Raw genomic sequence first — 16,125 nt, 5'->3', positions numbered from 1 at the left:
AATATGCCCTTAAACAATCGGCAATACAGACTGACGTTGATTTCATCGGAATTCATTGAAAGTGTTTGACTGCTGACGTAACAAATTAACCTGTTACAGTAGAAACAAGCGTAGCCATTTGTAGAGGTCAATTATTGCTCCAAATAGAGGTCGCTGGAAACAATATATTTTAAACATTATTTTTTGTTCGTGATAATAACCAAGGTTATAAGTAAATAATATTTGGATCAAAAAAGATTTTTTTATTTATTCAGGATCAGTGATAATCCAAGGAGCTGAGACTTGTCCGGTATACAATCTTATATAATTCACATTTTTTGCATTAATTATATAAGATTGGAACTGCATACTAACAAGTTTTCAGAGGATTGCCAGCACCGTCCTCTGCGTACCATAATACCACACTGCGATCACTAGCTCGCCTGCTAAGCGTGGCGATTATGGTATATCCCACATTGATATCTTCGGAGGAGGCAATGCCTTGTAGAGGGCGTCTATGGACTGAAACGATTAAGGGGTTATTGGCTATAGATGTAAAACCTTTAAACGAGTGAAGGTATATCTTTTTTTGTCTGAAATGAGCTTTAAAACTTATACACTTGTGTCCTATCATCGTGTATAAAGTGACTACTCTGAAATATGATACAATAATTAATTTTTTTCTATCAGATTGCCAATGCCAAAAAGTTCAATAACTTCTGGCAGTACAAAGACTGAGGGGACAGGTAGTAAACAATAATTAATTTTAATATGGAGTGGTACAAATTTTGAAAATCCTTTTTCTTACTACATTATGTTATTTGTTTTTTGTGTAGTCTGAAATAGTTTTTTCTAAAGCAGGCTCACCGAAAAATTATGTATACGTTAACAAGTGACATCGCTGAAGAAAAATAACATTTTATTAATTTGTCTTCCATTTTAACAATATATGATAGTTTCCGCGAAATTACTTTGTAATACATAGAAAACATAATTTAATAGCCATTATACATTACATATAATAGTCAAATTCAGTAAGTAATTCTCTTAAATAATATCAATTATTTGTACATTTTTAATTATTCCAAGTTTTAAATACTTTTTAATTGTTTATTAGTGATATCTTTTACAAGCGTAATAAAAATGGGTTAACCTTAACATGAATAATTAACATAATCAATGATGTGTAACATTTTACTCGATGGATATGACATCGTAAATTACATTATGCAGGTTATTATTTACTACTATCGAGTAGTTATTATTATATTAGGAAACTTTCCTTACCTTATTATTAATAAAAAAATAATAGGCCGGACCGTTTTAATTCTTATAGGTAACCTACAAGCTTAATACGTATTGTGATCGTAGTGCTACTGATTGAAATATAACTACATGAGCATTTTAGTTCAGCCAACAGTTCCGTCACGATATCATAACAACATGATTAATGGCGTTGCATGCCCGGGAATATTAATACGATGTGGTAGGTCAATGAATAACGTATTTAAAACGTAACACTGATTTTAAACACTAGCGTAGTAAACGTGTAAACAAAACGTACTAAACTTGTTAAGTGTTGGAATGGCGGTAATATATATTTATGATTTTACCAAAACTATTTTTCTCTCCATATATTTGTAAATATATGAATATGGGTCGTTCATTTTGGATAATAGACGTCCACTGCAAGCCTAAGGCCTGCCTTTGATGTATCTACGGGTGGATATATAATAATCGCCACTGTTGTAGACGGGTTGGCGATCGCAGTGTGTTATAATAGTTCACAGTGGACTCTACCTCCATCCTTTAGAAATTTGTTTGTCAGTAGTAGCAATCATATATAATTTATATACAAAATGTGAATTATATAAGATTGTATCGCGGAAATGAAACCCACAACATCGCAAGTCTCAGTCGTCTACCGCTAGTTTACCATTGTTCTTATTAAACATATAAAGTTTAAGGTTTTTTTTTACGAGTTGAATTTACAATTGTAAATATTTTAAAAATAAATATACATGTTTATAGTTCTGCGTCGTAATTTATTGAAACAAAATAAAAGCTAGCAAAAGTATATCAGGATGAAAACTATAAATTATTTTATAACGTAAGAATAGTGAATGCTTTTATGCCTTAAGACTGTGTGTTGTAATAAAAAACGGCTTATAAGCCCAGATACGTTTAATTTATACAGTTAAGTTTGGAATCTAAGGAACGGAGATACTATAAAAATATTTTTGTCGCGGAACGTAAGACGGGAATGCTGTCTGGCTTTTAAAGACACTGAGTGTTAGACTCTATAAATAAACTTAATTAAGATTAATACAAAAATATCCTCATTATTCCTCCTCATATTTTAATAAGCTTTCTGACACAAACAGAAAAGAATTTCTACTTTTATTTTAAGTACCACATTATAAGTTTCATTTTATACATAACTTAACAGCATGTAAATCTGTGTGGAGTTTCTTCTTGCTTCTTCTCCATAACTATAACATTTTACGACACAGAGTAGAATAAAAAAATAATAAATTGACGATGCGTTAAAAGTTCTAATGTTGAGTAAATTTTAACTTTACAATCTTACATAATTCACACTATGTATATTAATTATATACGATTGCCACTGTCAACAAACAAGTTTCCAGATAATGGGCAGCAACGTTCTCTGCTTGTCATAATACCACACGGCAACCGCCAACGTGGCGTGGCAATTAGGGTGTTGGCCCCCCCCATGGCAATGGGCGTTTTAGGCTTGAAACGACGATATATGCATAAAGATATACATTTTTATTTAAATTTTTTGGTTTAGTGGACAGGCCACATAGCGCTTAGAATAGATGGCCGCCGAGGCCTTAAAATTGCGTAGTAGACTAACCTCAAGGTGAATACACGCTTTTAAGTTAAGGATGTAGACCGCTTCTAAGCGGTCCTATTGAATTCCTCTGGGAGAGGCCTATGTCCAGCATTGGACGTCTTATAATTGAAATTATAATATATGTATTATGCCAACTGTATTTTAATTTGTGAAAATATTTGAGTGAAATTGTTTTTAGAGACGCATAACTACATCGACGTTTGTTGCCTATAAATATTGCAAATTAAAAATTATGAAACGATTTAATGTGTTATTAATCGAACTTATATAAAGGGAACATTTAAATAAAACAATCAGCGTCAGTCATCATTATATTTTAATGAATCATTTACTTACAAAACTCTCGGTGGAAATAACAATTAGCTTGTAACTCGCGCAGCGGAAGCAACGCGATATTTTCGTGAAGACATTACAAACCGAAAGTTACTGAAAATGTTTGCAAATGGTTCAAGCAAAGATGTAATTTTTTTTATGAAATTCGAAGCAGAAACTTTTCCGCTATGGGTAACATTAGGCCTCACCGTATGAGCTGAAAATAATCTTCGAAATTTCGATAAAACTTACTATTTTTAAATAGCACCGCTTATAGAGTTAGTGAAATAAATCATTTTATTATTTAAGTTTATGGGTGAAATTTTAGTGTATTTTGATAGAGAAAATAGATCATCTATTTTCGGTATCAAAATCTTATTACTCAAGATTTAGAGCACGTCCAACTCTCTCAGCATTTCCTACATAGTACTACTATGTAGTAGATTCATTAAAAACATGGAAATGATCTGTCTAGATTCAGAAATCGATTTGTATATATGTATTTTATGAACGAGGCGATAAAGTTAAATGAACTAAGCCTTAATAACAGACTCAAAGATAATATTTTTTTATTCCTTGCAACAAGAATCTTTTTAAAAGTCCCAGGATATGGAAAATCAAAAAAGATAGGAGAATTTAAAGTCATACACTTGTACTAAATTCAATAGTTTAGAAGAGACTAATTAACACTTGGATGAAATATAGTGTAAAATAAAGTATATGTACTAACTAAAATTAATAACAAGATTCACAAGCTTATGTATTTTTTGCAATATAATGTCTTTATTTGAACCTTTTGCAAACGATTTAAAAATAAACATGCATATAGCCTATGTCAAATATAAATGAATTCAGAGCATCAGAGAATAATTATCCAAGCACCAAGCGAATGATGTCAAATTAATTTAAATCCACACAGTGCAAGTTGTGTAAGTTGACCAAACTTTTACATATCATATAATTTATTAATAAATACATTAACTGCATTGAGGCATATTCGTACAAATGATTCATTTTATTTTCAACAATATTATTTTCAAACAGTACCATCATTGGCAATTCATATTTCATTCACATGTCACCATTTTATTTTCTTATGTCACTCTTAAAACTTAATAACACTTTTGGTTTCTTCACATAAAGCTATAACAACAGTTAACGTTACTCAATAACTTTTTGAATAATATTTAATACATTTTTACAAGTAAATATCCATACACTAAAAACTTACAAACGAAATCTGTATTCCTTAATATTCACATTTTGATATAAATTCATAATAAAGTACAGAGTGATTATAAAAGAAATATCTGTTTACATAATAGCATTTTTATCACATAATACATTTTACTATGTCTAGTCCCTAAAAATCCACTTTCCTCTATCTATTACGTCACGCTTAGATTTAAATTATGCGAATTATTGACACGAAAATATCTATGACAAAATATATAATCTTCACGATATATATATACCGTTAAAACTGGCAAGCATACACCCTTTACCTCAATTTACATCACATATTGGGCCTTTTATTTGGTATCCATGTACAGGAGGAATTGACTGCGTTACTTTGCCTTAACTCACGTTTATCTTAGCCGCTAGAATAAATGTTAATTATTTACATCGTTGAGTTGTTCATTAATGGCACAGGTTGGATCGATTACCCTTACTTCTAAACAAGACAAAGGAAGCAAATTTCCTAGTTATAGACAAAGATAGAATGGAGTTTTTAGTTCTAAAGTGTGTAATATTTCGCTCTCATGGGTAATTTAGATTACTATTATTTTAAATGACAAAATATCTCCATAGATATGTGTACAATTACTGATGTTAATTATATAAATAAACAGAAGAAAGTCTTTTCATATACAGGCTGTGTCCGGGGATAACATCGAAAGATATTTAACCGACAGAAACATCATGTGACATTTTGGCGAAAATCGAAATCTCATTTTTACTGAAAATATTATGAAACTTTAGTTTGTTTTATTATAATAACTAGGTTTTAATGAGTTAAATATTAAAAAAATATAATGTGAATAAATGTAAAAATTATTAAGATGAAATGTGACTCGTCTTGTGTCTGACGAAATAATGTCGGGGAATCAAAAACCGTTTCCATTTTCTTGAAAAAAAAATTGAAATATATGTAGTTTTTTTGTAATAAAATTATATTATTATAAATAGCAAAAGTGATTTTTTATGTTATCTAAAGTTGTGCAATTTTTTAATCTAAAAATGTACATTTAAGTGAAATGTATATTCGACGCAACAGCGAACTATTCAGGTTTATTTAACAATAAATTTTGACGGAGCGACTTCTCATACAATATTTGCAGTTATTTTGAAATTCGTTTCATTAAGTAACGAGCCAAGTAATTAACTTTAAAGTTATTATTGTAACTTAGCTTGTCAATTATCTTAGTTTTACACTAACGCAGATGATGTTATATACCAAAGTTAATAAGTTTGAAAATCATCATCATTTCAGTCATAAGACGTCCACATCTGGACAAACCCTATCTCGTAGATTTAAAAAAAGCTTCCAGCTTCTCCAGACGACATTAACAAGGTCATCTGTCCTCCTTGTAGGTGGACGTCCTATGCTTCAGTAAACCACACGTTTGTTTTTCAATGTTTTTCTTATTTTTAATTTACCGAATACCTTCTTAATACTCTTTTTTTGAAATATAATCTAATTTAAACATTTAATAGATTGTTGAGACAGATGTCTCTAAAAGTTATGTGAAAGTGATTTTTTGTATTAAATTTTATAATTCAAGAGTTATAGTTAGGGATACGATTCGGATGCATATAAAACTAAAATTTAAGTATTTGCTAGTAATGGAAAGTACTCTTGTATATAAAAATAAAACATAAAAAACTATTTTACTATGTATAGACTCCTAAATTAGTTAGCAGTATTAATTCCTATCTATAAACTATTAAAAATTAACCAAAAATTTTTTTTAATTATTTCAAAATAATTTTAATTTCCAAAGAAATTATGTTTTTAAATCAAAAAATATATTCACAAACAAAGGGGTTGAAAGGGGGAACAAAAAGTTAAGGATCAACTTTCGAGAATTAGCATGCCTCTATAAAGAAATATTACAATAAGGACAGTATGTAAGTCGTTTCTCCAATCAATCAATCTTCGTCAATCCATAACATCTTCACCTAAAAATGAATTTAAGCAAATATGCACCCCAATGGCGGATCTCTTATACTATCAAACGGACTGAATCGCAAAGTTGTTAAGTATGGCACACTTAAAACAAATTAGTTTTCGTTTCTATGAATTGTTATTTTTAAACCTAGCAACTATTTATTTCATTACGTCTATATGACAAATGTTACCCGGTAAATGATAAGTCTGTATGACATGCAACTTAAAATTTGTTTTAAAATTTTGTTTACAATTGGTTAAGATTAGTGTTAAAACAAAAATAATTCATAAATAGTCAAAATTTATGTGACATTTAACATAAAATTAACTCGAAAGATTTAAGAGTGTTAAATATATTTCATAGACTAAGGTACTTAACTAAATGTTAACAACATTCAAATGTCAATGTTGATATAAAAAAAAAACTTAATGAACAGAAAATATTATGTGACAAAATTAAGAAGCACAATATTTATACAGAGAACTCGGGTCAGTAACTGTTTTTAAATTTCGTTCATTAACCAGAGGCTATTATTTATCTCTGTAATGTTTAACCATTCAATTTTCTCTTAAATTTTGTAAAGCTATTTGTACGAGCAAGGCCAGTTTGTAGCTTTATTTTCCTTTTCACCTCACTTCTCTCTCACAAATAATATAGCTAATTATTTAATTTGGTCAAAAATTAATATGCTTAATATTCCTTAGTATATTAAGTTAGATTTCGTTTACATTTAGTTAAGTACCTAGACTGATGAAATATAAAAATTAGGCTTCTCATATATGCCATACTTATTTACAAATGTTTACGCTTAAAGAAAATAAAATTAAATAATTTGTAATCAGAAACTTTATATTCAAATGCGTATTTACTTAAAGTTCCGGGAAGGAGTTAGACGATATTTTCTTTTGTTCATTTATACAGGGTGATTGGTTACAGTAAAAATTCTAAGGTCAAAGTTAATGGTTTCAAAATTAATAAATATCGCAATGATAATGTCGTAAAAAAGCATTTTTATATTTCTTATTACCACATATCAAACTAATTATTGTTTACTAACTGTTCCTGGAAACTACAACGCCAGAAATTATCGAGTAGCATTGAGATAGAAAATATAAATTAATGTCACATATTGTAGAGTGATCATTTTATACACGGTAATTGCAAATAGGTGTAAAAGATTTAAAAGTGTATACTGAAAAATGAGCTACATATTCACCCCTTTAGTTTTTGCACCTATGAACAATCAGCCTGTATAAAACTAAAACTTCTATAATATATAACAATCCATGGCATTTAAAATTTCTTCCATCACAAATGTTAGTTTTTTGTCCGATTTGGACCTTTTAAAAAACGTAAATTAAACATTCAATCTTTAAAGTTTTTACACATATAACCAATCATGTTGTATATTTGTAAGTCATATAAGCCGCCTCCATAGTTTATTAGCCCAACTTAAGAAATATGCATGGAATTAAAAGATCTCTGATTATAGTGTTATACAGACACGAGTTTGTAATTGATGCATGCAGAATACTTATTAAGGTATATAAAACCTTTTTTCATACCTTAATAGGTATTTATGGTTGTACTTTTACATATTCTTGTTGTCCTAGAATTTACGATAAAAACCTATTTTCAAATAGACAAATTGAGCATTTTAATTCTTATGAGTACATTTTCAGGTGACGTAAATTCTAGGACAAGGAAATTAATTTTTTGCACTATGTCATAAATGCTTTGTAAACCACAATATTTTACTTTAAAATGTAAGATATAGACAAATTTTAATATTCTTTTAATATGAATTTCTCTTTTCATGTCACTATCATTCATTAATTCATTTTCTGTGATATCATGTTCAGCTTCACTCGGCATCAGATAATCACAAATCGAATACTCAATTTAAAACTATTATTGCTTCCAAACAGCTTAACTTAAACTATTTAGGGTTAAAGAAATACCACAAAATAAAAACAATTTTAAATATATATTCTATTATGATAAAGTGTAGTACTATCATTAATACATTTTATTTTAAAAAAATTCCGTGATTTCGGTATAAACATTATTTAACACCGTTAAAATGATCGGTTTAAAAGTACTTTGCGAAATTATGTGACCGATAATTATATTCATGCATTGAAGCCGCTTCCATAATTTTGTATATTAGTCCATTTATAAGATATTTGATTTATTTTTACAGTTGATTTTTCCCATTTTGCAATTGATTATCAGAAGAGATTTAAATAAACTTAAGTTAATACTAGCAATTCCTATATAAACTGTTACTTACGAGTGTTACTAATGGTATGTTAATTACTTACAGTTGCATTTTCCTTTATATTTCTTTTTAGTGACCTTGTATATAACACTGTTACATATGTTCAAGTTTTACTTCACCTTAAGTAATATGCCAATAAACTAACAATCAAGACCATATCTGAAGACGAAGTTGTTTATCGATGTGTGTTGCCAGTGACATATGGATTTGAGACGTGGTCGCTCACGATAGGCCAACCGGAGAGCAATGGAGAGAGCTATGCACGGAGATCAAATCAGAAAATCTGCAGAAAAATGAAGGACTCCGACAGCTCCAAAAATTGCATGTCTGAAGTGGCAATGGGCGGGGCTTCGCTAGTATCGCTAGGGCAACCGATGGCCGTTGGGGCCGAAAGGTTCTCGAGTGGCGATCACGAGACGATAGATGCGACGTGGGTAGAGCCCCTACTAGGGGGATTGACAATAAGTATGCCATACCTTATGGTGCAGGCAGCGCATGAAGGCCATCATGGCGATAGGGGAAGCAGACACCTTCCAGTAGGCGTCTATCAGCAGAAAAGTAGGTAAAAGAACACTATGTAAGTTTATTTGTATCAAAAGGAAATATTAGTCGTGGTGGTATTGCCGATTACACTCGATCATCGGACGGCTAGCGCTAGACGGATTCGCGCGAACGCATGTGATATCAAATTTGATTACAAATATAAAAAATAGTACCATTTAGTACTTAATGTCTTAAAGTAAGAGTATAACTCGAAGTAGCGGGTTATAGCCTTAACTATAGTCGTAGCTAAGCGTTCCTATATTGATGGGTTTTATCTTAACATAAATTATTTTACTTTCACCAAAATCAATGGAAATTAAAGGAAAATTCTTCATTATAAATCTTGTAATGTACACTTTCAGGGCTCTGTTAATTAATCTATAGATTGGGGTCACGATAACTGATTTTAATACTATTTTAAATATTTACAGTTCAATTTTCAATTCGTACGTTTACTAATACGGGATTTTATATATCCAATGTATTAGGTATAACCGTTTTAGTTAGTCACTATTTTTTGTCCAATTTAATTCATATACTTTAAATACCTTTATTAATTTCGTATAATCGTTACAATTTATCGACTTTACGAAATTTTTTTTAGCAATTGAGTCACAGCACGTAATTATAGTCACTATGTGTATATACTTAAAGTACACTTTCGCGTTGTGGTTGATCTTCAGGTGGACTGGGCGGGTCCGATGGCGAAGCAGCAGTGTGCGTGATGGCTGGAGCTCGTCCGATGTGGGCGCCCATCGTTATCGGCGTATCATCTGGATCCTCTTCATCGCCTTCTTCGAGATCCTCGTCTATTGGTGTTAACACGTCCAAAGGTTGTTGGATTTCTTCTTGTTTCCTAGTAACCAAAAGTTAGTTAAAAAAAAGAAACGATTTCTTTCTTAGTCAAAATATTATTAGTAATGAAATTGGATCATTTCAAAGAACTATACTGTACTATACTTTGAAGTTATTTGGGTAGGAGTACAGGGGTAAGGGCTAAATACAAATTTATGTATAACATATTCTTAATTTTAACATTAACTACATTATTTCAGCCATAGAACGTTCACTACTGGCCACAGGACACTCCTTTAGATATTACATAGCAACAGTTAGAAGCGGCCTGCTCGCGGCGTGTTTAGCTTGCGAGAGGACTTCCTACACTTAGGGTTCTAGAAGCCAACTGTGTTACGAGCTATGAGGCTTTCCAATTGTGACTTGAACTTACCAATCCATAATGTCAGTTAACTTCGTAAAATAAATTATTTGCGCACCTTTAAAATTAGTAGACATTTGTAAGCACATATTTATAATACTTTAAATTGTTGACACCACTACTATAATTCCTTTTTTTTACTTAGTTATAAATGTATGACTGAAAGAGTTTCATCTGGAGAATATAGCATATCTTTGCGTTGTACGTTCCTTATTAAGGTCAGAATACCCTGGATTTAGTCTGCTTCCAGTTAGTCTTAATGGAAATCAATGGTGGAGGCTTATGATCAGTAGTGGATGTCTTACGGATATCAATAAATAAACATACCTGCGGAACATGGGCGCAGCAAATGAAGTGAGTGTCGCCGCTAAGAAGAAGGCAGCGGCCATGTAGAAGGAGGCGTCGTAGTTCTTCGTCGCGTCGTACACAGCGCCAGCGAGCGGTGATCCAACTATGGCGGCCGCTCCACGGAACAATATGAGCAGGCCAAACGCATTTGTTAGCTTGTCCAGCCCAAGCAGATCCACAAGTATGATCGATGTCAGGGAGATGTAGCCGGCTGTAAGTATATAGGATTTTCTTTAAAAAATTTCCTACAATCATACTAAGTCCTTCACATCTCTCATCTTCACCCAAAGGTTGTGTTGGTAGAGATCGCCTCGAGCGATAACACCGCCTCATGTACCTCTACATGAATTGTTTCTTTTAGTTATTATCTATGGTGTACAAAAAAGTCCAAATAAATAAAATAAATAAGTTTAATGTCTCTATTTAAAATATAATTAAAATATTGGCATTTGTTTATCAATATCTGTATTAAAAATTCATGTTATGTCATGCTCACTAAAATATTACCGATTTTTAAGGAAGAATGTACACAATGTAAACACCGGAAGCGAAATTCAATTCTATTCAAAATAACTTAATCCAAGTAGGTATGTTACATGCACTTTAGAATCGTTCATTAATTTAACATCATAAGTATAATAAGCTACCACTGGCTGGGAATCCTAATTCGCTGAGAAGAGCCAGTAGTTCAACAGTTACACTTTTAAAAGGAATTTTATTAATTTTTACACATTCAAACTCCACACACTTCAAATAACCCAAATGAATGCTATATTAAGATCTCTGTAATATACTTTTAATTTAAGATTTAAAAGCTAAAGAAGTACGTATGATATCATCTGCAACTTTATTACAAAATACCAAGAAAATGTAGAATCAATGAAATGTGGAACGGTTAACAAGGCCAAGCACTAAACAAATGTACTGTATTAGCAACTTTAAAACTACCCGAGTATTGTTAAGAGTTAGTAAAAGATATGACGAACTGAGAATGATGATATCATATCTAGGCTATTTCAATTAAAGTTTAAATTAAATAATTTTCAAAAAAATTAAAGCTCTTTTGTATTTTTTTAGCCTGTTCTTCCCGGTTATGATGACCATAATAAAATAATCAATTTTATGTAAAATAATGAAATTTAATTACTTGATTGAATTTAATTACACGTTACAAAAATATTTTTGACGAATTACTAATTTTACAATAAAAATTATATTTATTACGCTAAATGAAAAGATTTTATGTGTATTATGTTATAAACAAGATTTTGCTTGTGTATTTAATTATTAATTGAATAATTTTAGGAATGCGATACTTACAAATGGCAATACCAAATGCGATGGCCACGGCAACGTACGTTCCGTACGAATAACAGAAAGGAGTAAGGGCTACAGATATCTGAAAAATATACAATAAAATAAATTATTACAAGCAAAGTTTTTGCACAAATTTTAATATTATGTATTTTTATAGACATACGACCATTTTATTATGGCCATTGGAAGACTTAGAATACAGACCGCTAGCTGACAGCCTTATTGGAAATCTATAGAAAAGCTAGCAGTAGACGTTCTTTGACTGAAATTATTGTTATAGTTTTTGCAACGAACAATTAGCGACTAGTAGAATGTTAACTTGGTCGTAAATAAAATGATCCGTTTAAAGATGCTTTACTTATACATTGGTTTATGTTATACTGACGTGTGAACAATAAGTAATTGTTAAAAAACCAAGTATAGTAAGGAGAAATACCTTTTGAAGGTGGAAACACACTACAGAGTGGCATCTTAACATTAGAAGTACCACTAAGGCAAATTTAAATATGCCTCTACTCTTGGCAACTTTTTCAACATATTTGTAAGAAATAATTTTTATTGGTATAATACAAATTTTTTCCGCTATCTTATAGGTTAAATTTTATGACCCACGGTATTTCTTTTTGGTTTTGAGAATTCTAAAAAAATAACAAAATTAATAGAAATCAGTACAAAAACATACCAAGTTGTAGGCTTATCAGGAACAATCAAATAAGAGCTAGAAGACATGTCTACACTATGCCAACATTCACAGATGTAGCTATTTGATATTTTGTCCCCGTGTAAATTTTTATGGTATTTAGTCTCTCTGGGGAATACTGCATAATGAGAAAATTTATGTTTGACTAATGTACCTATGCATATATATAGAGTAAAATCTTAAGTTTGAAATCCTTAATGGGTATGAGTGTACGCATATATATTAATTTTCTAATAGATTTGTTAGACCTTACTATTCTTAATTTTAAATCCAAGTAAGAGAAGCTGTCTAGGTATATTAATAAATAAATCTTAATAAAGTCGTACGAAATGTATGGAACTTATTTCTTAACTCTTTTCCATGATTGATATTATGATGTATACATCAAATATCGTTAAATTCTATTTGAAATGGCATTTATTAAGTTTCTGATCAACATTTTTTAGCAGATCAGCATTCCGGTGGAAGCTTACTGCTTATGATGTCATAATAACAGAATTTAACTTGTTTGAAGTGCGTGTAAATTCCTACTTGAAAAAAGATAATTTAAATTTGAATACGAACCGTAGCAATGACTAGGCATATGTTATTCAGCAGAAGGGAGTCTACGCGTGGAAGGTCAGCCACTGCGCCGCACGCTATACGCCCGATAGTGTTCGTTATGCCGATGATAGATAGCAGGAACGACGCCTGCGACGGCTCCACACCCTGCGATATATATAAAATACATACATATACTAAAAAATACAATACACATGAAATTGGATATTAAATTAAAAGTAATTAAATTCATTTTTCTACAGGCTGTTTGGTTATAGATATAAATGCTTTAAAGGAGTGAATGTATAGCACATTTATAAGCAAAAAGTTTTAAATCTTTTATACCAATTTCAAATCAGCCTGAATATAATAATCGCTATGAAGTAGGTTACATTTATATATTTTTAATATTGGAATGCGACCGGTCAATAATTTTTGACAGTGCAAAGTCTAGAGGAACAGATAATTAATAATTTCTGTTTATATATAGTAATTAGAATTTAGAAAGCGCTTTTTCTTACTATATTATCATAATTTATTTATTATATCTAAGCCATTGATTTTAGGATAGAGCATACCATATTTTGACTGCAAATGAGCTATATATTTAACCTTTTGTAGCTTTTACACTATAGTCATTATTATAATATTTTTTTATAGAAGTAATTTTATTATGCACTATACTACTATCCACTTAGGATTATTAATAGCGATTAATTGTATTGTCATAGAAACAATGACAGAAGAGCACAAAATTAAAATCAAATTCAGTTACCATTCAATGGCATTCCTCAAAACTACCAAACGCAACCTGATCTGATAAGAGCCCATAACAAACAGGAAATTTATAAGTACTCCTTATGGATAGCATGTATATTATAAAGTACAAATTAACTTACATTGAGGCAAGCGGCGTCAACAATATATACAAATGGCACGTAAAGGCCGGCCATTCCGAACACGTTGGAGACACCTATGAGCATGAAGGCCGGGTCTCGCAAAAGGCTCACGTCCAACATAGAGGACAGGGCCGACTTGAACGATTCTGGCAGCGACAAACACGGGCATAGGTCGTATTCTGAAAAAAAATATGTTCCTCATTAATATTTTTTACAATTTTTTTGATTTTAATATATCAAAATATATCATTATATAATATAAGGATGTGTATATTATTATTCATTATTCTTGCTATACTATTTTATATATCTATAGCTAAAATGATGATATTAAAAGCTTTATTTTAAATTATTCAATTTCTTTTAATTTTTTGTAACAAGCGAACTGATTTTAACTTACGTTTTGTCCCTTATTATTTCTGACAGATTGTACGACATGGTGTATCTTTATCTGTTGCCTGATTATATTTAGTAATTTAATAATAATAGGCCACACAATCAAAATATCAATTAATATGGAGTTCTTTGTATCTATTTTGTAAGGAGTGTAATATGTAAAATTTTTACAATATTTAAAAATCACGAACTTAAATCGAAATGATTTAAAACGACGTAGATTTATTAATACACGTGAAACACGCGAAACGTAATCTTTTTTATAAAATTGTATAAATGTAAATTAAAAATAATGGAAGCATTTTAACAAAAATGTGAATATTTCTAATAGATCTAAGAAACCAATGTACAGGTTCACTGTTTATGGGAGTTAAACCTTTGAAGGAATGAATGTATATCTCATTTACTGTCCAATTATATATGGTATATTATGGTACACCCTATACCGAAATCAATGGTGTCAAAAATTATAAATATAAATAAAAAAGTGCTTTAAAAATTCTTACTACTACATTCAAATTAATTATTTTTTACTATATGTCACTGCAGACTTTATACTACCAGAAGTTATTAGACTGTCAATAGCATAAAATTATGTGACATACTACTACACTACACATTTCAAAGTGATCACTTTTTACAAAGTGATTGGAAGATTTTACACCTATAGCCCCGGATTATGAGAAATTTGTTAGTATATTTTTATTAACCATTGAACTTTACCTTTGTTGCGCATTTAAATAAGCATGATAAAATCTAAGGCCAAAAAAATAAGTCTTATTTAAACAATCAATTAACCATTTTTTTTTAATTTTTACTTACGTTCTTGTCTCTCCAGGTCGCCAGTCTGTCTGCTCTGTGGCAAACTCAGTACAGAATTCCTGTATCCTTGAAGTGACTTCTGACTTTGATACTGTGGCAAATTAAGTACGGAGCCTGAATAGAATATGTCTTTACGAGACATTGGACGCACCATTCTCGAAGGCTCCTTTGGTGCGGCCACGGATAACTTGGAGTTATACACGCCGCTTTCCGCATCACCCTGTAAATATATACAGATAATTGATATTAGAAAATATCCCGAAAAAGTTATGTATGCAACATGTTAGGGGTTATTAAAATACTTTTTCATTCTCACCCTCCTCGGTGAGGGGCAAGAGACGAGGGGAAAGGTGCCGATCAAAGTTGAAATAATAAAAAAAGCCACGGAGATCTAAACAATTATTTACTTCACTTAAATTTCGTTTTTATTTAAAATTCTAAATTTTTGTTTAATATGCAGCTATTGAAAGTTAACAGTTTCAGAAGAGGAGGGTCGCTGAAAATATTACATCGCATGGCAACATTTAAAAGTTCAAAAGATAAAAAAAGATTGAAAATTCAGGTATTTTATCAATGGTTCCTTATCTATACAACAAGTTATATTCAAGCATAGCGTGTGGTATCTTCTCCGAGACGGTTTTCTTATCGTCACAGCGTATTCCATGAAAAAAAATTAATGCACAATTTACATAACGAATTTTGAAACAAACATCAACTC

The 16,125-nt window shown here is 30.7% G+C and overlaps 1 protein-coding gene across 5 annotated transcripts in view; it reads right to left on the bottom strand.

The window, feature by feature from the left end:
- Positions 1-4,116: 4,116 nt before the first annotated feature.
- LOC137918471 (monocarboxylate transporter 14) overlaps positions 4,117-16,125 on the bottom strand; it is a 55,695-nt gene continuing 43,686 nt past the window's right edge. For all 5 annotated transcript variants that reach the window (XM_068761284.1, XM_068761285.1, XM_068761288.1 and 2 more), the window contains exons 9-14: positions 15,408-15,627; positions 14,190-14,368; positions 13,315-13,458; positions 12,054-12,132; positions 10,713-10,944; positions 4,117-10,025 (exon numbers count right to left, since the gene is read on the bottom strand). In XM_068761284.1, the coding sequence (XP_068617385.1) occupies positions 9,818-10,025; positions 10,713-10,944; positions 12,054-12,132; positions 13,315-13,458; positions 14,190-14,368; positions 15,408-15,627 (1,062 nt within the window). In that variant the 3' untranslated portion in view covers positions 4,117-9,817. The remainder of the gene's footprint in view (positions 10,026-10,712; positions 10,945-12,053; positions 12,133-13,314; positions 13,459-14,189; positions 14,369-15,407; positions 15,628-16,125) is intronic.

Source organism: Battus philenor, unplaced genomic scaffold, assembly GCF_028537555.1.
Source record: "Battus philenor isolate CCGP_79_NKW_IND1 unplaced genomic scaffold, ilBatPhil1.0.hap1 SCAF_14, whole genome shotgun sequence".
NCBI classification, from domain to species: domain Eukaryota; kingdom Metazoa; phylum Arthropoda; class Insecta; order Lepidoptera; family Papilionidae; genus Battus; species Battus philenor.
This window is presented reverse-complemented; position numbering and strand designations above follow the sequence as displayed.